This window comes from Polyodon spathula, chromosome 14, assembly GCF_017654505.1.
Source record: "Polyodon spathula isolate WHYD16114869_AA chromosome 14, ASM1765450v1, whole genome shotgun sequence".
Classification (NCBI taxonomy): Eukaryota; Metazoa; Chordata; class Actinopteri; order Acipenseriformes; family Polyodontidae; genus Polyodon; species Polyodon spathula.
This window is the reverse complement of record NC_054547.1, coordinates 34684171-34705286: the sequence shown is the minus strand read 5'-3', so window position 1 is coordinate 34705286 and position 21116 is coordinate 34684171. Positions and strand designations below refer to the sequence as shown.

General features: G+C 37.1%; 2 protein-coding genes across 4 annotated transcripts in view; one reads left to right on the top strand and one right to left on the bottom strand.

Annotated features, from left to right (window-relative positions):
* Positions 1-1309: 1309 nt before the first annotated feature.
* The window catches only part of LOC121326777 (ventricular zone-expressed PH domain-containing protein homolog 1-like), a 57985-nt gene continuing 38178 nt past the window's right edge, over positions 1310-21116 (top strand). For 2 of the 3 annotated variants that reach the window (XM_041270260.1, XM_041270262.1), the window contains exons 1-4: positions 2963-3125; positions 7950-8255; positions 9083-9298; positions 13366-13540. In XM_041270260.1, the coding sequence (XP_041126194.1) occupies positions 8118-8255; positions 9083-9298; positions 13366-13540 (529 nt within the window). In that variant the 5' untranslated portion in view covers positions 2963-3125; positions 7950-8117. Of the gene's footprint in view, positions 1399-2962; positions 3126-7949; positions 8256-9082; positions 9299-13365; positions 13541-21116 lie in introns of those variants that run through there. The other variant, XM_041270261.1, reaches the window with a different exon arrangement.
* On the bottom strand, positions 16321-20773 carry LOC121326778 (pentraxin-related protein PTX3-like). The gene is made up of 3 exons (XM_041270263.1): positions 20479-20773; positions 19559-20095; positions 16321-18087 (listed from the first exon to the last, which is right to left on the bottom strand). The coding sequence occupies exons 1-3, from the start codon at positions 20609-20611 to the stop codon at positions 17474-17476; spliced, it is 1284 nt and encodes a 427-aa protein (XP_041126197.1). The 5' UTR covers positions 20612-20773; the 3' UTR covers positions 16321-17473.

The window sequence follows — 21116 nt, the reverse complement described above, 5'->3', positions numbered from 1 at the left end:
CTTGGCTGGATAAGTGTCCACCCCCCTTGTAATAGCAATCCTAAATTAGCTCAGGTGTAACCAATCGCCTTCAAAATCACACATCGAGTTAAGTGGCCTCCACCTGTGTTAAACTGTAGTGATTCACATGATTTCAGGATAAATTCAGCAGTTACTGTAGGTTCTCTCTGCTGTGTAGTGCATTTCAAAGCAAAGACTCAACCATGAGCATCAAGGCGCTTTCAAAAGAACTCTGGGACAAAGTTGTTGAAAGGCACAGATCAGGGGATGGGTATAAAAAAATATCAAAGGCCTTGAATATCCCTTGGAGCATGGCCAAGATGATTATTAAGAAGTGGAAGGTGTATGGCACCACCAAGACTCCGTCTAGATCAGGCCGTCCCACCAAACCGGATGACCGAGAAAGAAGGAGACTGGTCAAAGTATGCATGTGACAACAATATCCCAAGCACTCCACAAAACTGGTCTGTCTGGTAGAGTGGCAAGAAGGAAGTCATTACTAAAGAAAGCCCACCTTGAATCCCATTTGAAGTATGCAAAAAACCACTCAGGAGATTCTGTAGCCATGTAGTGACCAAGCCCAACAGATTCACAGCTGTAATTGCTGCCAAAGGTGCTTCCACCAAGTATTAACTCAGGGGGGTGGAGACTTATCCAATTATGATCTTTAAGTTTTGTATTTTTAATACATAATTATTTTTCTCAATAAAAACTTTTTTCCCTTTAACAGTGTGGAGTATGGTGTGTAGATAAGTGGAAAAAAATTATCATTTAAATGCATGAAACTCTGAGGCACTGACACAACAAAATGTGAAAAATGTTCAAAAGGGGTGTAGACTTTCTATAGGCACTGCATATATATATATATATATATATATATATATATATATATATATATATATATATAGAGAGAGAGAGAGAGAGAGAGAGAGAGAGAGAGAGAGAGAGAGAGAGGTAGATTACAGTTATTATTAATAATAAAACACCATTTGTGGTAAACACTTTTGTGATATTTTATTATAATTATATTATATTATTATTTATATTTTCAACCTGTAAATAAAGATATGCGTATATATATATATATATATATATATATATATATATATATATATATCTAGATATATATATATATATATATATATATATATTCAATTTGATTATCACTGTAGATAAACACCACAGAAATATGCACAGCCGACTGTGCTTTACACCTGTCTGTCTCTACTACTGAAATATGGCAAGCTATGCACGAGGGTGCGCTCTTTCCCTTTGTCCCGTTGGTAATGGGATGTTATTTGAGTAGCTTCTGAACAGAACAGGCATTATTGCCTGTTTGAAGAAATATACAACTTCGACTAGTAATGTAGTTTGGAGACGTTTGCTGAGAAGAAGAAAGTAAGTTGCAATGTTATTGTTTAACAATACACACAAATGCCAGAGATAGCCGGTGCAGTCTCCCAGCACAGCGAACCAGCTATAACGGGGAAAGTAAGCAGGTAGAAAGCTATTGTTTCAATGGAACTAAATAAGCGACAGTTTGTCGATGCATTATTTTGTAATTCTCATTTTTGAAATGCACGGGATTTGCTCTATTATTCTGCAAAACGCCCGTGTCAGTTTTTGTTTATTTGAAAGCTGCCGAAGCAATGGCTGTTTCCTTGTGTGGTTTCTGTGTTTTTGATTGTTTATTTATTTGTCGCCATTTTAACAGTAAGTATAACTGTACTTTGTTGCATATAAGTTTATTAAAACGAAATAACTGACATGTAATTTCTTATGTGGTAAGTATTCATTACCAAGCTGCTGAGCTAAAAAAAATAAATAAATAAAATAAAAAAATAAGTTTTAGACATAGATATGTGTTCGACACTGTACTTCTGACATAAAAAGTTAGCATTTCTTTATATACATTTCTCTGCCATTGCTGAAGGGCTATGAGGAAAGCATAGAAATTAAGTGTAAAAGTCTGTACGCAGTTAAATACAGATACGAGCTCTCAGGCGATGCCTTTACACCTGGAGCATTGTGCCTAGAGAGAAGCTACTGTGACCATTACTGTGTGTATGCTAGGCTATGAGTGGGGCACTGTACACACCGGGGTCAGCCTCAGTGACAGATTACCCAAAACGTGTTGGCATGAAGTTGGCAACGTTTAGTTTGCAAAGCTGCGTCCAGCTTTACTTTACTTTACAACTGTTAACCTTTGCATGGCCACTGGGATGTAATGCAGGCCCATGTACTGTACATACATACAAAACACACTGGCCAATCATTTTGGAGGGTAGGCTAGCCTACCCCTGCTGCATTTGCCAACACTGCTGAATATTTGTTATGATGACCGATTTGTTATGCAAATTAACTACTCGCCCTTATTTTGATGAACATGTGCATGAGATTGTATTCCACATGCCCTGCTTGCAGGCTATGGGTCATTACATATCCATGTAACATCTCTAACATGTATTTCATATTCTCGAAATATGCATGCTGTACCTTGCCTGTTTACTGTACACTTGGGAAGGTAGCCAATAAAATTAGCTAGTACATCATTTTTTTTTTTTTTAAATAATGATTTCAAAGTTAAGCTGTCTATGCAGATGGCATAGCCTTTCATAAAACTGCAATTATTACCATAGATCATAAGAAAATGTAATTTTTGTAACCCATTCAGCTATAATTTTGAGGGGAATATGTAACATGTTATACAGCGAGAGTAAACTGGATGCTTACATGTTTACTGCTGTTTTAATGTCACCGTGTAGTGCTGCTGTATGGGACTGCAGTGCTGACTGAAAGTTTGCCCCCCATGGCTCCATATTGTTTTATTAGTTTCTTTCACAGCCTTCCAGAGCACAATGATGCAGTGTTACTGCTTTAGTTTCAAAGCGTCCCTGAATAAAAACGTAGGCTGGTTCAGGAGCTGGGCCTATTAAAAGATTTATTGAGAAGAAGTCCCATTGCCTGTCAGGCACATGGAAACCCACGGATCACTATAGTGATAGATGTATAATTGCTGTCTGGATGGGGCTGTGCGGGAGAGAGGTACTCCAAGCCACTGGAATTTCAACATCACTTCAGCTTTTAGGAAATATTTATAATCCTGCATCCTGAAGATTTATGATGTAAGTCTTTGAATAGTCAGAAAAGTTTATACACATATATGTTTTATATAGACTGCAGTATTCCCAAGATGTGTGACTTTTCAGAGTGTAGTCATGTGTTTATACAATGCATAAGTAACCATGAAGTTTGTTTGAACAATGTTTATTTTTTAAAACTTGGCTATTTTGCTAGCCCAAACAATTTACATTTTAATGTCACTTTTCAGGAAGTAGTGTGTCTGATAAATAACTTTAACTTCAGTGTTTCTCCTGGCTATAGCTTTTATGATTACTCTGAATCATTAATATGTCAGGCACACAGGGCTCTCTGAGAAGAAGTGTTTAGCAAAAATGCTGTGCCGTTGATTTTTTGTTTTGTTTTTTAAATAACGTAATGCTGTCGTTTTCTAGTTATTATGCGTAGGATTAGTTATCCTTCTAAAACTACTCCTTGTCAAAGTAATTGTATTTTAAACAAATTTGAAAAACTTATCATGACATAAAAGAACTGGGAAGAGGGTAGAGAACAATAGCTGGTTTGTGGGAGCAGTGTAAGTGTATGCTGCTGATCCAGTGGGGACAAACGTTCAAGCCGTGTAAAGGGTTTTTTTGTTTAGCCAAGAGGATTTTTTTTTTCAAATGTCTTTTTAATACAAAACAGCATTTAAAATATTATAATTTCCCCACACAAAAGGAGCAAAAAGTCAAGTCAATACTACTGTGAATGTTATTAATTATGTATTTATGAGGTGTTGTCAGCCATGAACAATTTTTAAAAAATTAAAACAGAAACAGTGTGCAAAAGGATACCTTGCCAATAATCTTGCAGTTTTAAGAATTGTTCCGTTATAAAATAATATGGCATGCTATCAGTAATGTTTCTGCTTTTGTTTACATAGTAAGATGCATGCAATCCTTTTTTGATTACCAAAGAAATGTTTGAACTATTTTATATGAATAGCAGCTTATGTGCTTGCTGTGCAAATAGGAACTTTAAGAACTCCTCAATGTAAGATCATTTAAATTCTTAATTTCATTTATAGTGAAACCCATATAAAACCATCGTTACTATGCAGTCTATTATACTTGTAACCCTCTTTACCATGGTTAAGCATGTTTTTATTATTCGCTATATGGGTTTGTTATTTACCGTGCTGTACAATTCTGTAATCTTTAAATGAACTGTTGGAATAGTTGTTTTACTGTGCACAGTGAATAGAAAGCAGATGTATTTATACTCTAAGTTACTTTAAAGCACATTTTCTTATTCGTGACGAATGAGAAATGTGTTTATTCACATATTACATATTCATTTTGAATTACAGAGCTTATAATTTGAATGGCATTCTTCTCTAATATGAAAACAGTTTATCTAACTCACAAGCCTGTGTGTGAAGGGAGTTAAGTTTCCTAGAAACTGTTAATCATATTTGTTAAGATGCATATATTGTGCTTTGACTTACCAGCGGGGATAGCTTATCTGGGAGCCACACAAAAACCCATTGTGTGCTTCCTTTCTGCCCTCATTCATGTGGGGGTCTCCATACTAACCAAGCTGTACACATGACTAAGAGTTTGAAATGTTCTGTTACAGACTCCACAGAGTTTCATTCAGGTTCCAGACCACCACAATCTGGTCCAGCCTGCTCACCTGACTACCAGTCTACTTCAAACTTACTTCTTGGTGTTTTTTTTTTTTTTTTTTTACAGTCTGCATGCCTCACATTCTTTACTCATGGCACAGTGATTGATTGTAACTAGTTCATTGTTTGAGCACTGAATTCCATAGCTTTTCACACGTTGCATCCATGGTTACTGTGTGTAACAGTGCAAAGACACAAGAATTGTGGGAATATCAAGTATAAGGCTGGATGAAGTTTAAATGTAATGAGAACCTCTCCTGGTACAACCGACAGGTAAAACAATAATTCCTCAAAATAAAGTACTGCATAGCAAGCTATTGGTGTCTAGAATGGTAAAATAGAATTTGCACCTGCATAAAGATTTCATAATAACAGACAGGTGAATAGGAAATACAACAGGGCAGATAGAACAGGGACAGAATCCATGACATGTACACTTTCTTCTGTACTATCATTGTGTTTAAATTATCACTGGCTCTCTGGGTATTATTATTATTATTATTATTATTATTATTATTATTGTTGTTGTTGTTGTTGTTGTCTTTGTGGTTCAACTTTAGACCTATGGCTTTACTAATAATCCTAACAAACTATAGCTGTTGTATAGTAGTGTGACTTTTTTAAAGGGTAATTTGCCAACAGCTGTAGTCCTGCGACGCCCTCCGGTCCATTCAATCAATATATTACTTAGCTTTAAGACATTCAAAGTGATTTTGTCTGTCACATTTCAGTTCAAACCAATGGAGAGATTAAAAAGAGCACTTGATACATCAAGCTCAGAGTACAGCCCTAACTGGGAATGGCATGAACTGGGAGACACTGGCATTTGCAGATTGGACGGGAAGCATTACTTATTTCAAACCAAATCTTGCACACACAGTGTGGTTCAGTCTATGTCATGTTTCTCTGCTTTGAGTTACAAAAGGCTTTAGGCATTCAGAAACTCACATGGTAAATGGCATTTCCTCAGCACATGCTTACCCCAGCGGGCCAGACAGATGCAGCTGAATTTGAAATACCAGTGGGATGAGGAGGTCCAAAACTCTTGGTTGAAATGCCAGTGTGTTTGAGTGCCCTTAGCAGTCTAGTCCAGTTTAGTTAATTTTGTCTGTTTTGTTTAGCGTTTGTTTTTGGCTAACAAAATTAGAGATTAAAGCAACGTCTTTGTTGCCCATTAGCAGTAGAACAATAACCAAATGTGTGGTTTCTTATTCGCTTTAATTAGGTGTTTCGTACACTAGAAAATAAACAGATTATGAAATATTTTTGGCCAGTGTAAGTGACTTAGTGAGAAAAAAAAAAATTATACAGTTCAGTACCTTCACAAAAGAGTACTATACTGTTGCAGGATGAAATAGACCTCTACACAAATATGTCCCCTACTGACATTGTTATACAAGTAATTTGTTTTTCCAGTGTAATTGCACTTATTGAAATTGATTGTATTGACTGTCTGGTCATTTTGTTTTGCAGATGGGTGTTACTAGATGGCAGCTGCTTATTTGGTTTTACATTTAATACAGCATTAGTGGGTTTATTTTTTCAGCTGGTTTTGCCCAACAGCAGTTGCATAGTTTAGAGTTTTATAGCTTAAAAATGGTAGCTGTGGTTTATTGTGAATAATACACCATATTATTATTTCTAACCAACCAGATCAATCTGGTGCAGTTGGTGACGTCATCAACACGCAGGACAATTTATTTTTAACAGATTGCTACAACAACGGTGGAAACTGAACAGTAATGCGAGAGTGGAGTAGCCTTAGGTAGGTAATCGAATAGTATGTTCTCTTTATTAATTGAAGTGCCTTTAATTCAAAAGCTCATTATTACAGAGGTGACAGCAATGACATAGACTGCAAGTTTGTATTCATCGTTGAGTGGCACAGTGGCAGAGTGGATAGACCCTGTGCTGCGGATAGCTTCCTGGGAGCAGGGGAACCCAGTAACAGGACTGTGCACGTGTCTGACGTACAGTATAGAATATTTACTGTTGGTTTGTCTTTTGTTTTGTGGCAGGGAACAGGTTAATTCCCTGCTGAAAATGCAGGACCCTGCTAAGAATTTAGCCAGTTCAGGTAATCTAATTGGGCAGCTTAGTTAATGTTTTGATCAATTGTCTGCACTGGCCGCCTTCTATTAAACAGGGAGCTCTGCTTGGCAGCTCAGTGTGTGTTTGAGGTGTGCAGAGCCCAGACCAGAGACAACAAAGTCTCTTCGTTTGGGGTTATATGTTGCGTTTTGTAGAGCATGCTTGCTGACTTGTTTGTGAAGTTTTGTTTTTTTCTTTTTAAACAAAAAAAGGAAGTACACTTGAAAATAAATGAAAGCGATGAACAATATAAACTCATTCTTAAGTCTTTTTACCTCACCCCAGTCTGCCTGACCTGCTTCAGGCACTTTTAAATGTTTTACATAAAAAAAAAAAGTTTTATAAATCACTGATTAACAGACTATGAGACGTTTGACTAGGACCTTGTTGGATGACAGTAAGCAATATCCTCAAGAACTGTGCTGGTTAAAACAGAAATAATTAAAAAAAAACAATTAAAATAAATAAATCAGTTTCGTGAGTTATTATTTTAAATGACCAAAACAGATTTTTAAAATATTATATAAAATATAGTCTATTTTGCGACATGGCATTAATCTTATTGTTTTATTTATTTATTTATTTAAGCAGTGAACTGGAATTGAAAGTTGTTGAAAAAGTTAATTCACTTTCACGCCAACTTAGTATGTTATTGATATCATTTTGTTTTTCAGCTGAACGGGAAATGTATTGTAAATTGTTTTGGTAAATGGACAAAGTATAGATTTATTGCACAGTCTATAAAAAAATGTAGTCAAATCCCTATAGTTAAAAACAGAAAAGTAACTCATGAAAATAAAATGTACTCTCTCTCCCTTACCTACTTTCTGTTCATGGTTATCCACGAGAAAGTCTCTAGACACATATCTTATCATTTTATGCTCTTTTGTTTTCATGTCGGTAACACCCATGTTGGCCTGAATCTGTCCATTCAGTGAGCTTTTCAAATAGCCTGTGCAAGTATTTCTGACATAGTGGTATTGGTTATTGCACGTGCAGGTGCTTTAAATAGTGCATCTCAGGTGCAATATATACAGGATATAAAACAACAATAAAAATAGAATGGAAAGATATTTAGTCAAAGTTAAAACGATTTCCATTTCTGTTTCAGATGAGGCATGAAGGTCTGGATCTTTTAGATTTGGTAAGAAGCGAAGTACAGTACCAAAAAGCACAATGCTCTACAGCAATGGCTGTCTGCAGCCAACACTTTAATGAACAGTGTCCAACGGGCTATCTGCAGATGTGGATTATGCACAGAGTCAAATGAACATCAGTCATGCATCACCTGTTCAGTCTGGTTCTTGGACAAAGAGATCTGTCACGTGCAGGGGACCTTTTCTCTCTGAAAGATACTGAGATAGAAGACAGCTTATCAGAAGCGCTGGAAGAAATTAAAACAATATCTTCCTCAGCAGTAAGTACTGGATTACTTTCTTGCATTTCATTAAAAAGCTGTATTTTTTCCCCCAGGTAATTATTTATTAAGCCAAATTATTGAATTAGAATTTTGATCACTTAAGTGCATGTAATATATAATTAGTATATACATATATAATAACAAGGATGGAAATAAGACACCTATTGCATAGCAGTTTTAGCTATTCCAGGTTTTAAAAACATTTGCTTGATTAGCCACAGCCTACAGGTAACAAGCTCAGGTGTGTTTTAATAAACTCATCGTAAAACCAGGAGTGGATCAAACTGCTTTTCAACTGGAGTTGTATTTCCATCCCTGTAATAATATATGAATAATTTCATTGATTGTGAATTGGTTAGCATTAGGATGCATGTTTTGGGGTCCAAGTTCCTCATGTTTCACACATAATATTAACAGTTCATTGTTCATTGTTTCTCGAGGCATCCACACTATTATTACTTCCATTCTGATCCACCACTTGTTCTGCCTTGTACTTGTCTGTTGATAAAACCAAGGCTAAAATGAACCCTCCATGACGACAGTTGTTTGGTGGGCATCTTCATCTGAATAATGCCTATTTACTGTTTGAATGAACAGAGCAGTTCTAAGTCATAAGGAATAATTGTGTAATAATAAGTAACCGCAGTGGAGTAAAGAGTGAAGTGACTCTGTAAATAACAAACCCAACTCTAGTGAAACATAGTGAAAGCAAGTATGGTAAACAATATGAATGATAAATACTTCACAGGAAAATCATAGAAAACCAAACATATTCAGATTTATTGTGATAAGCGTAAACATATTGTATTATTTGAATCTCCAAGGATTACCTAACCAATGATAACGATCAGGCGGTGGTGGAGATCTGTATTACACGCATCACTACAGCTATCCGGGAGACTCGCTCCATAGAGAAACATGGGCTGGCTCTGGTCTCACTGTGGGAATCGTGTCTGGAGTACAATCTGAAACCAGAAGGCAAGGATGAAGACACCCCACATGCAAAGATTGCTTCTGATATCATGAGCTGCATCCTACAGGTAAGCAAGATCCAAGGTAAAGACTGGTGCACCATTTCTGGATTGGATAAAGGTATTTCAATACCATGAATACATGAGCCCTCCAGGACAGACTGCACACCTGTGCTAAATGCTTTACCGTTCTATATTACATTTTATTATAGAGCAAAATGGTGCAGTAAGTAACTTCTAATGAACTGTGGGCTTTGGTAAATGAGGTGTTGTAAATGTTGGCTGCCACAGTTAAGAGCCCGTTTGTGTTCATTTTAGCTGTTATTTTCCTCTATCCATTATCCAGCATCATGTCTGTGTCAGGAAGTGCCGGGATTTGAACTCCCAAAGTTCTGACACAGAAGGTCCATAGGCACGACAGCATTATATTATCTTGAGAGCTTAGATGGATGGCTCATTTCTTCTAAGCTATTTGTTAAGATGCCTTTGATCTGAGATGAGGATTGTTACTGAAATATTTTGTTAGATTTTAGATTTGTTGACCTCTGAATAGTGTGCCTTCCAGGTATTCCTGTGAGGAGCATAGCTAGTAGCACCTCCTGCAGGAAGAAACAGGAATAGCTGTGACTTTTTCTATCTGTCAACATTAACATTTTTTTTCACTGGGAGAAATGCCAAGAGTACAGTATGTGACGGAGTTTAACAAGCCTGATAGCTAGTGAGTGATATGGATGTGCAGCAATGCATATATACAAGTTTACTGTGTAATGTGTAGTTAAGTACAGTATGGTAAAAAAAATTTTGTTTTGGACCCAGATATTCCACGAACCTCTAAGTATCTACTGCACACATAAACCTAACGCTAACCTTTAATTTTCATTTCATACCAAACCTTTCATTTAATCCTAACCTTTTAGTCACTTTTAAAAAAAAATTGCTATATAGGCCCTCCGTGGGACGATTTAAATATTATTAATAATGATACACTTGGTTTCATATATTTCAGTACAGGTTGTATCAAGATATTGCTATTTATAGGATAATTTTTTCTAGTACGCAAAGCAAGAAAAAACTACTTTTAAATGTTTTTCTCAAATGACCCTTTGAGGGCGCTACACTCTTTCCTAATCCTCAGTAGGTATACCCCGTTCCTATAGAGTGTGTCATGTCACATATGTAGGTAATGATGGGAGTGTTTCACATATCTACAGTACATAGTGATTTCTTGTTTTGCAATCCCATTAGTTTCAGGGCATTGTGCAAAAAAAACATGTGTTTTAGGAAAAAATGACAAATTTTGTTCTTGGTTCCTTCTTGTTTATTATAATCTGAAACAAAACGACATTGGAAATGTGAAAAAACGCCAAGTTATCAAAAGTGCCCAGGCATTTAAAGCAGAGGTATCAAAAACACAAGCCAAGTTAGTAGAAACAATTGTGTCAACCATGGCCCCCACTGCTTTGACAGTTATGCCTACTTGCTTGGTGCTGGCCAAGGTTGCCCCAATCGTTTCTAGTAACTTCTCTTGTGTTGTGAAGTTAGAAGAAACAATCATCATTTATAACATATTTAAAAGTACAATAATTGCAAACAGCATCCATCTGCCTGTAATTTTAGGCAACTTGAAAACAGACATCTCCTTGGCTTAGCTTGACCATTTAGCTGTCACTTGCTGAAGCTGATTTTACTGGAAGTATACAGATTCTAGCTACTGACGTTTCATAGAACAAAAGGTTGTTTTTTTTGGTTTTTTTGTTGTTTTTTTTTTATCCCTGTTCAAACTTATGATACTTTTATACCAAATATGTCAAATATATTGTTTTAATGGTGAGTCTATTTAACGAAAGATGTTACACGTTTATATACAAACAACATAGAAATACTGTATACAATTCATATTAGTGCTGTATTTTGTAACAAACTATTGAAAACATATTGGGGACCACAATGAGCGTTACGCTCAGAATTAAAATCTCAGAATGAGGAAGATGAAGATGAATGATTGCTCGAAAAATCAAAAAAAATATAACAAAGCTCGGAGAATTCTCAGCTGGCTGACTTCATCTTTCAAAACAATGCTTGTCTCGGGGCTCCTGAGTGGCGCATCTAGTAAAGGCGCACCACATGGAGTGCAGAGTGCACCCTATAGCTTGGAGATTGCTGGTTTGAGTCCAGGAGTTCCCAGGGGGCGGCACACAGTTGGCCAAGCGTCGCCCAGGTGGGCAGGGTTCAAGTCAGCAGGGTAATCCTCGGTTCACCGTGCACCAGCAACTCCTGTGGACATCAGGGCGCCTGCAGGTCTGCTGTAGAAGCCACTCAGATCTGTGTTGTCCTCCGGCACTATGGGTCTGGTGGCTTCACCGTAGACCTGCAGCGCAAAAAAAGACGGCTTGGCAGGACATGTTTCAGAGAACACGCGTGTCTGCCACCATTTCCTGAGGCAGTGCGGGAGCTGCAGTGGTGAACCAGTGGTGTAGCACTGCCAGTTAACACAACACACTTGCAAACTGAAGGGTGTAGGTTCAAATCCCATGTATACCAGACCTTTTTATATTCATATAAAGAAATATTTTTTTTTTGCAGGCAAATGTTCCATTTTAAAACAGAATTAATATAAATGACATAGACATCAAAATAAATGCGTTCCCCAGTATAATTCCATGTTGACAGAATATGTTAATTTTTATTAAACTCGGATGTCCTGTAATATACATTTGTGTGGATAAAAGTGCCTGGAGTCTGCACAAAAATACATCAGGAGAAAAAGGAGATTTTTTTACCTTCCTTTGGCGACTTATTTCACTTACTGTATGACAGGTATTTACTTTTTTTTTAGACATTTCGTGTAAGAGTGTTGGGAACTACAAATTAAACGTGAAATGGTGCTTTTGGCTGATGTACTTTTGCTGCTCCAATACCCTGAAAACACGTAAACTGTCCGTGCTGTATAGATAGTCACTGGCAGTTCTCGCGCTTCGCTGTAACTTGGCGCGAGGAACTACCGTTCCTCTCGATAAATCATTTAAGTAGTTTTCATAAACTTAATGAGTTCCATGAGCATGCAAAACAATGACCCTATTGTGTTATGTAGAAATGCAGAATTTCAAGACAAGGACAGAATCTTGGCATTGTCATTGTATATATATATATATATATATATATATATATATATATATATATATATATATATATATATATATATATAATATGAAATATATAATAGTAGAATGAATGACCACAAATGAAAGTAGGAATATTTTGAATTATAGCAGATATTGGTTGTGCTTTTCCCTATCTACCATTTTAATCTTATTCCCTATTGCTACTAAAAATTGCAGCTGTCAAAGTATGAGCACTTTCCTTACAGTAGCAGACTTGTCAAAGTATCTCCGTTGTACAGAAAGTACTGTAAGATTCACATGCCACTTATAGTGATACAGTAATGTACGCAATTTTTGACCTGTGTTTCCTATCTAAATTGAGGTTTATTGACCGTCAAATGAATTCTGACTTCAAGGCCAGTTTATTTTGGGTTGACAAGGATTGCTATCAGTGGAACAGCTCTCAATAACTGCCAAGAATACAGATGCACACAGTACTGCATTTGTTCTGTAAAATGAAGAAGAAATTAAAAGTATAATTTGAATTATTATTTAACCAAGTGCAGTCAATGCAAAGCGTTGTTGAAGATACCCCTTGGCAAAAACTTTGACTGATTCTCCCCCTCTGGTTTCCTGAAAGACATATTGGACAGGACATGTGGTATTTTTGCTTTGGCCTGTAGTGAAAGATAATCAAAGAAAGAGCACGCTCTGGGCTCTGGAGTATTACAGTGTTTGTTTGCAGAGTGACGGGTTTCTAATGTTTTCCATATTTCACATGGTTTGTCTCGCTGCCCTTACCATTCTGGGGGGGGGTATTTAGAATGTTGGAATGCAGGAAGCAAATAGCAGAAGTAAAAACATTTAAACTGTTTCTAAAGCACGTCCTCCTTGAGCTGTACATCACTGAGAGTAGGTGGGGTGCTTTCCTGCTGGTGGCCTCCTATCTCGGTCTAATTTATAAGGATAAAGCCATGTTTTATGGTAAAGTTGAATGTTTCAGTGGCTCGTTTTCTCTCTTTTCTGATTTAACAGAATTACAAGAAGCCTGCAGTCATGGCTCTAGCGGTGCCGGTGGCGGTGAAATTTCTGTGTCATGGAAACAAGGAGCTGTGCAGGAACATGTCCAGCTATCTCTCACTGGCTGCCATTGCGAAGGCAGACTTACTGGCAGACCACACAGAAGCCATCACCAAGAGCATTCTCCAAGGTACGAATGTAACGGAACAAGGTTATTGTGTTTGACAATTTAGGATGGGAGTGAAGGGATAGTAAAATAGACACATGAGAGGAGAAAAGCAAGTGCAGGAATTCTGTATGTGAAGTCATTACATTTGGGTACAGAAAAGGGCACTGAAGCAAGACGTTGTTGCACAACAATCACAATACTTGCTTATGTTAATGTATTGAAGATGTGGTCCAGATGCTTGCTCTTACCTTAGCACAAACCACTCTCAAGATTGTAAATAATGGATACAGCAAATAAGGAAACAGAGGGGAAAGAACATCACTGCAATAACATTGTTGCCTTCCATGAGTAATTCACCTTTTACAAGCATTATCACCCCGTAACAGGCTGATTTAAACAGTGTTTGAGTTTCAGCAGCTCTTCTCTACTCACGCTATGTTAAGGCCTTGTTTTACATCACCATAGAAACCTAATTCCCTGTGCTGATATGTGACCTTCACATCTGCTTTTAACCCCCACCCCCCCTCTGTGGTCAATAAAGTTTTGTAAGGAAAATGTCACACGTTTTTGTAAGATGTCCATTTTGGCATTAAACTTCATTCAAAGACTGCTGTGTAACGTACAACAGTTGGAAAGCTTAACTTGACCTGAAGTTTATTATCCTTTATCTAATTTATCAAATGTTTGCGGACAAGAGACCAAGGGGTATATTTTAATAACCTATTTTAATAATCTAAATACTGCCGCTAAATACTATAGCACAATATTATTCAAGATGGGTTTTCCACTATGGATGATTATGGACCCACTTTTAACTAAATACACTAAAAATACAGTGAAATGAGGTTCTGAAAAAACAGGTTTAAAATGTTCAGGTTGATGATATTACGATAAACCACTTTATAGAGCATTAAAATAGACCCACAGGTAGTGATGGCGCTTGTGGTGTTGAATTCTGATATTAAAAAGTTAATCATTCATAAAACAAAATCTCTCGCTATTATTCTACCAGAGGGATAAGGCAGTTTTGTTGAGAGTTTTATTCAGATGTTTAGAAAGTTGTATGAATGTGAAATATAGGTTTAAAAAAACAAACAAAAAAAAAAAAAAAAAGACAAAAGGCTTTATGTTTCCAGATTGTTCCAGGGTACTGTGTGCCAGCTTCTGATGTTGTAGGTTTATTTTTTTTTGTTTTTGTTTATTTATTTATTTATTTATTTATTTATTTATCTATACAGGAATTTAACCCATTGAGACCTAGCTCTCATTTACAAGGGGGTCCTGTCAACAAACATACAATAAAACAACGCAATATAATGTGTGGTACTGATGTAATAATTTTAGGAGTCATAAGCAAAGGACATCCACCCGAACATGTGCAGATCCTTAATCAGGTTCGAAACATTTACATGAAGCTCTAAACAATTTACAGAGATCATTTTTAAAACATTTAATCACAGAATCACAGGAACGCAGATTATAGCTGGTATCTACCTATGAGCCAGAGCAGTTAAATAACAAGACACCAGTCCTTTAAGAAACTTGAGCACAAAGCAGTATCGATGACAAAGCCTTCCGTCTGTAAGTGAAAACCAGCCTAATTTTACATGCATCTCGCAATGATGAGTCAAGGTGGGATATTCTAATACAAATCTACAGCATGAGTTTTAAATACGTCTAGTTCATGTAAAGACTGAACTGGTAAATGTAATCCCCATAATCAAGGACAGGAAGAATAGTCGTAGTCACCAGTTTTGATCTGCTAGACTGAGAAAAGATCTTCCTATTTCTAAAAAGGAAGCCTAATTTAGGTCCTCCCTTTGAAATCAGTTTGTCATTATGATGATTTAAATGTAAGATGCTCATCAATCCATACTCCTAAGTATTTATAATAAGGAACTGTCTTGATTATCTCACCTTTCACCCTTTTAACCCCATTTGCTTTCACTCTAATTTATCAGAACCAATAAACAATGACCCGTTGCCCCTAGCAGGAAATACACAAAAACAGTTGGCGTAGAGAGCCCTGATGAGGTCACAGGTGATGTTAGAGAACTACTTAGAGTAGTGATACTTTCGTGCTGTGCTGACAGGAACTAATACATCCTTGTTGCAAAACTATTACTGCAAGCATATCAAAGCACATAGCTTTTACACACACTCCTTAGTCTATAGTGTTTATTATTCCTGATGTTTGTGCAGCTGCTTTTCAAAGAAACATCCTGTGTGTGTGTTTGTGTGTGTCTCAGCCTGAGCGCTGTGCTGTCTTAGAACATCACAAAGATTGTCATCCTATTCATTTCAGTCGGAGATCTGATATCACAGCCATGTACTAAACTGCAGATACTTACTAATTAGTTTTGACTGCTGTTTTGATTGAGTGTTAGAAGTCATGGCTAGCTCTCTAGGGGGTCTTTGCTGTAACCTATTTGATGATGAAAGACTTGGTGGTATGGCGGTAGTCCTGGACCATTTTGGATTGGTGATCGTCTTACCAATTATTTTGTGGATCCACATGCTACCTTGCTTTCCTCTGCAGTAAATATCATACTTTATAAGTGCAGCCTAAAGTGACCAAATGAATTCATAATCATCTGTATGTGTCTATGTGTGTAGCTTCTGTATAGATTAAGAAAGTCGCCATACCAACATACTGTAAACAAGCATTTGGAGAAAATTAGTAGATAACAGCTTAGGTCACTGTTTTTAAAAGCAGTGCAAGGTTTCAGTTAATTCCTAACTTGCCTTGAGGTATAAATCAATTTTTGGTGACTTCAGGTAATAAAGTTAAAAAGCCCAGGTGTTTTGAATTACTTTATTTTTATTTATGGGACACAAATATAAAATACATTCACTTTCATATCATAATGTTGGCTAAACAGAATTTACAATATAACACATGTACTCTACATATTAGAAACTGAAAGATGTTTTTAAGCATTTTATTTGTATTTTTATAATACATCTGAAAACATGTCTAAAATGACACGTTCCAGCTTAAAAAATCCAAACAAAAAATAAAAGACAATAATCTTGAGCATTTAGCCTTGCATTGCATTTGTTCACATCTAAAACTCACAATAAGCTCTCTCCAGTCAGATTGGCAGAGCAGAATCAGAGACACAATTGCAGTTCAGAAATGAGGGGTTTTAAAAAAAAAATATATGATTTAGGAATTCAAAATTATACAATACCAATGAATAACTTCTTTGTAGACAAAAAGAAAAAAAAAAACTTCTCTTTTTAATAGGCTAACAGATGACATGCTGTGGACCTGTTACTGAGTTTAGGAGTTACACGACATAATTTGGCACCTGAACAGCTGGCATTTGGTGTGTTCGGAAATAAAGTAACTGCCCTTTATAAATGGATATTATATCAAATTCCTTTAAAAAATAACTTGTATGTATTAAGTGTCAGAGTTAACTAGTGTATTCTTCTTGTTTTTTAGATTCATTTTGTACCATTTTCTATTTCAGTGACCCCATCCTTGTAACTTTTTAGATATCAGCAGTTTAATCTAGTCCTGTAGTCTCGAAAACTCGAAAAATATTTGGCATGAAATGCCACAATCTTTTTTATGTGGTATTTCTTACGGATGTGTATCTTGGTATATCCACTAGTGGCAGTGTTGCAGGGGGACAGGTTAATGGTTACACTCTGATGTGCCACCTGTACTTACACATGATTCTGAGAGCTATTGAGGCCTGAAAGGTGCTTTCAACTTTTGAGTTTTAACGAGTCACCAGGAATGGATATCTGAAACATGAAATTATACTTAGAGTTACACAAGAAGAATATGTAACTCTGATATTTCACATCCATTCCAATTCCTATCATTTGGTTATTTTTCAATCAATAAATGACAACATATTCATAAAGCGTTTAGCACTGGCACACACATGTATTATCAATACAGAGCGTAATGTGCTCTATGCGGTCCATAGATACATGTTAGTGAACATACTGAACGCCACCATGTGGTAGAATTTCTGTAACACCCCAACCAACCACATTTCCCCTAGTACCACACGAATCCTGCCCTTGAGCTAAGTGGGCTATCTGCTCCCCATCCAGAACTTTGTCCCAGATATTGAATCCAGTCAGCTTCCCAGAAAACGCTAGCTTTTCATCAAAACCTCCTGCACAGCAGCCGTTTTTCTCTTGGCCTAGCTGCAAGATCCCTCCGTCGGGGATTAGGTGGCCTTCAGCCAGCCCTGAGGAGCTAGCCGCAAGCTCTCCGTTTACCCAAAGAGAAGCATTGCCTTCGTTCGAGTTCCATGTGCCGCAGAAGTGGGCCCACTCTCCGACGGGAGCTGCGTTTGCCGCAACAGTTGAGTACGTGTCACCACCCACTGAGAGGACTGCTGCTTGCTGCCTGAGACTAAGTTGAATTTCATAAGGGTTTCTCTTGGTCCCGTAAGAGAAAAGAACCGTTTTGTTGAGCGCATCTGTGACCTTGGACCAGATGCATGCTGTGAACGAATGAAGTGTCATGGGTGCTACAGGGTTGACACTGGCGAAAATCTTCCTGGAGCGCATTGGAAATAACAGAGCCATTTCGCACCCTGCAAAAGCAAAAATTAAAATCAATGAGATAAATAAAAGTGACTTTTTTATTCAAGTCCTTTTTTTAAATTTATTTATTAATAAAAGGTTTGATGCCATTTCTTTTCTCTTTCTTTTGAAGTACATATTCTAAACGCTCTCTAACTTTGAAACACTGTTAAAAAATGTATTTAGAAAGGCTTATTGTTTATTTTAATAGAACCCAGCTTTTCTAAAATGATAAATGTTATGAAATGAATAATTACAGTTAATAATATGTAGTGCTTTTGTGTCTAGCTTAGTTCAGCGTCCTCTTTGGTGGGCTTGGGAAATGTGTGATGATGTCACCCTCCTCTGGCCAACCGTTGAAAGGTGATGAAAAAAATGTATTTGTATCTGTCTGGTATCATTTCCAGATTATTAAAAAAAAAAAACAGTGTTACCGCAGAATATAAGAAAGTGGGTCAGTATACAAAATGTAATTAAAGTCTTGGGCATTACTCCATATGACTACTGTCCGTTACTATAATAGGTACCGAAATGATAAACTGCTTTGAATGCCCCTGTGAGGCAAAGTGGTTGCTCACTTCCCATTGAAAGGAACCAAAAATAAAAAGGTCTTCAATGCATCCAAAATTCAATAAAGTAAATGAACCGGTCTTGGAAAATGACCTGTTTTATTTCATTTTATACTGGTTATTAACAAAGAGACCTGCTTGCATTGTCCATTGGTAATCTAAGACTATGTCTGACTCAGTTCCAGCTGTGGTGTGGCATGCATCACGGTTGTTTTATAGATCTGTTTTCCCACGGCAACAGAGAATTAGACCAAGATATTGAATCAGTTGGATCTTATACAGCATCAGAAATTGTACAATATAGCTCACCACCAGTTAACTACTGACTCAATGTGGAGTATTATTGGCTTCATTCAAAAAACACAAGGAGAATTGCACATTGGCCTCGAAGAAAACTTCAACACTAAAGAATTAGATTGCAGATTCAGTCACTCAAAACATGAATTTCTCCAGATATGATTCAGAGTGGTAGGCATAACTTACTGGGCTAGAGTTTAAAGTTTCTGGCTTCCTAGCTGATTATTTGTATAGTTGGAAAGTCATTTCTGCTTTATAGCTCTCATGACTGGTAGTCTGTGACATGTACCTGTAGTCAGTGAGATTTTCAGAAACTAATGTAATGTCAAAACAATTTCTGCCCTTATCTCATGGACTTATCAATAATACATTTAAAGTGAACAAATTAGTTGTTTAGCTATACGATCACAACCTGTTATTCTTTTTATATTTGTAAGTAAAAAAAAAGTTTGCTGTAATGAGAATAATTAAAAATCCACCAATTTGTAGAGCAGCAGTTAGTTGAGCGTGCGTCCACCATTCCCTCACTGTGCCTCACTCAGTCACTGATTTTATTTATGTAAGGTTAGTCATCATGTGCTATATATGTGAGCAAACAGACAGGGTGTAAACTTACCTGAAGGCAGGAAGTGCTGAGCAACCCATTTCTGGGAAAGCTGTAGTTCAGCTCTGGTTTGCTGAAGATCATAAGCCATGGACTCCATAATGTTTTCTAACCTTGTATAGACAGAGACATCCTGCTGCTTGAACTCTGAATGCAGACCTTTTGCTTCCGCTCCATTCTGCCAGGCGCTCTCAATTTTGCTGAGTCTGTACGCTGTGTCCTGGCTGGCCACAAGCAGCTGTTCCAGGACCTTATAATGCTGGGATTGATGCACGGTGTTGGTATCCCCAATCCTCTCTATGATTTGCATTAACTTGCCTTCCAGTTGCGAGGTTATGCGTGTGCTGGCACTGTCAATGGCGTTAGTGCAAGTTCCAGCAAAGGTAGCCACAAACTGGTGCATTTCATCACGTATGCTTCGGAGCTCCACCTTGATGATCTCATCCACATATTGGAGGAGAATGTTTTCTCTCATTTGTGAGTTCTCCAGCATAGAAAAAAGTTTGTCCCATTTTGTGAGTTCTGTGGACTTACAGGGAGTGGGGGTAGCTGGTGGATTGAATGGAAAAAAAAAACAGAATAGGATTCCAACAATAATTCACAGTATTACAATTCCCTGTACAATAATACATCAGTCCTGCAGTGGTGTGACTGGGTAGATCTGCCCCTGATGCTGTGCAATGATATAGACATTTGTTCCCAAGTTTTGACGGGACATACATGCAAAATTGTAATCTAATTAAAACCTGAATTAATTTGGAATCTGACTTTTTTTTTAAATCCTTTTTAGTACCCTTGCCAGGTAAACTAAATACAATTTAAGTTTGTACTTAAGATATGTAATAAGAGAACGTACGGTAATTAAGTTTTGCTAGCTTGTATAAAACAATTTGTTAATAGATGTTCAAAGAAATTATTTTAACCTTTCTTACCTTCTTCGGGGTCAGAAATTTCATTGTAAGACAGATTTTCATAATCAACCTGAAGAATTCCGTCATCATATTGTCCTATCACCACGGAGGACAAACAGAGAAAAACTCTGAACAATACCTTCAGCATTGTCATGTCTGGGTTGTTCAGCGACACGTAGCTCAGTATGTAGGATCTTGCAGTTAATGCTGAGCAATCTCTTGGCTTGCTTCCTTGGTGTATTTTAACCACCAGCTAAACAGAGACTGTGAGAGCAGCAGTCTGCACACTCTATATAAACACCATATGAGTGACTGAGTGAGTAATGCTTCATTGGCGGTACTACCACGTTGCAGTACCTCTGCTGCTGGGATAGGGGGCTGAGTTTACCAATCCAATCCTTGGAGGTTTTTGGGATGTGTGGGTGGGTATAGAGGGACAGGGGGGGCTTCAAAGGGGGTAATTTGAACTGCAAGGCAACCATAACCACTTCCTCATGAGATTTACTTTTTTTTGTAAGCAATGTAAAATGAATAAGGAACGAGTACAATAAGTTCAGTGTTCAATACACACACACACATATATATATATATATAAATATATATATACTGTAAAGCTAGCTAGAGACTTACCCAGACCACAGTACCACTTTGGGGAAACT

Excerpts from the sequence above, each read along its gene's own strand:
- LOC121326778 (XM_041270263.1), bottom strand. The coding sequence starts at position 20,611 with ATGACAATGCTGAAGGTATTGTTCAGAGTTTTTCTCTGTTTGTCCTCC. Across the intron at positions 20,096-20,478 it reads AATTTCTGACCCCGAAGAAG|CTACCCCCACTCCCTGTAAG; the intron begins GTAAGAAAGGTT and ends TCAATCCACCAG. Across the intron at positions 18,088-19,558 it reads TCAGCACTTCCTGCCTTCAG|GGTGCGAAATGGCTCTGTTA; the intron begins GTAAGTTTACAC and ends TTGCTTTTGCAG.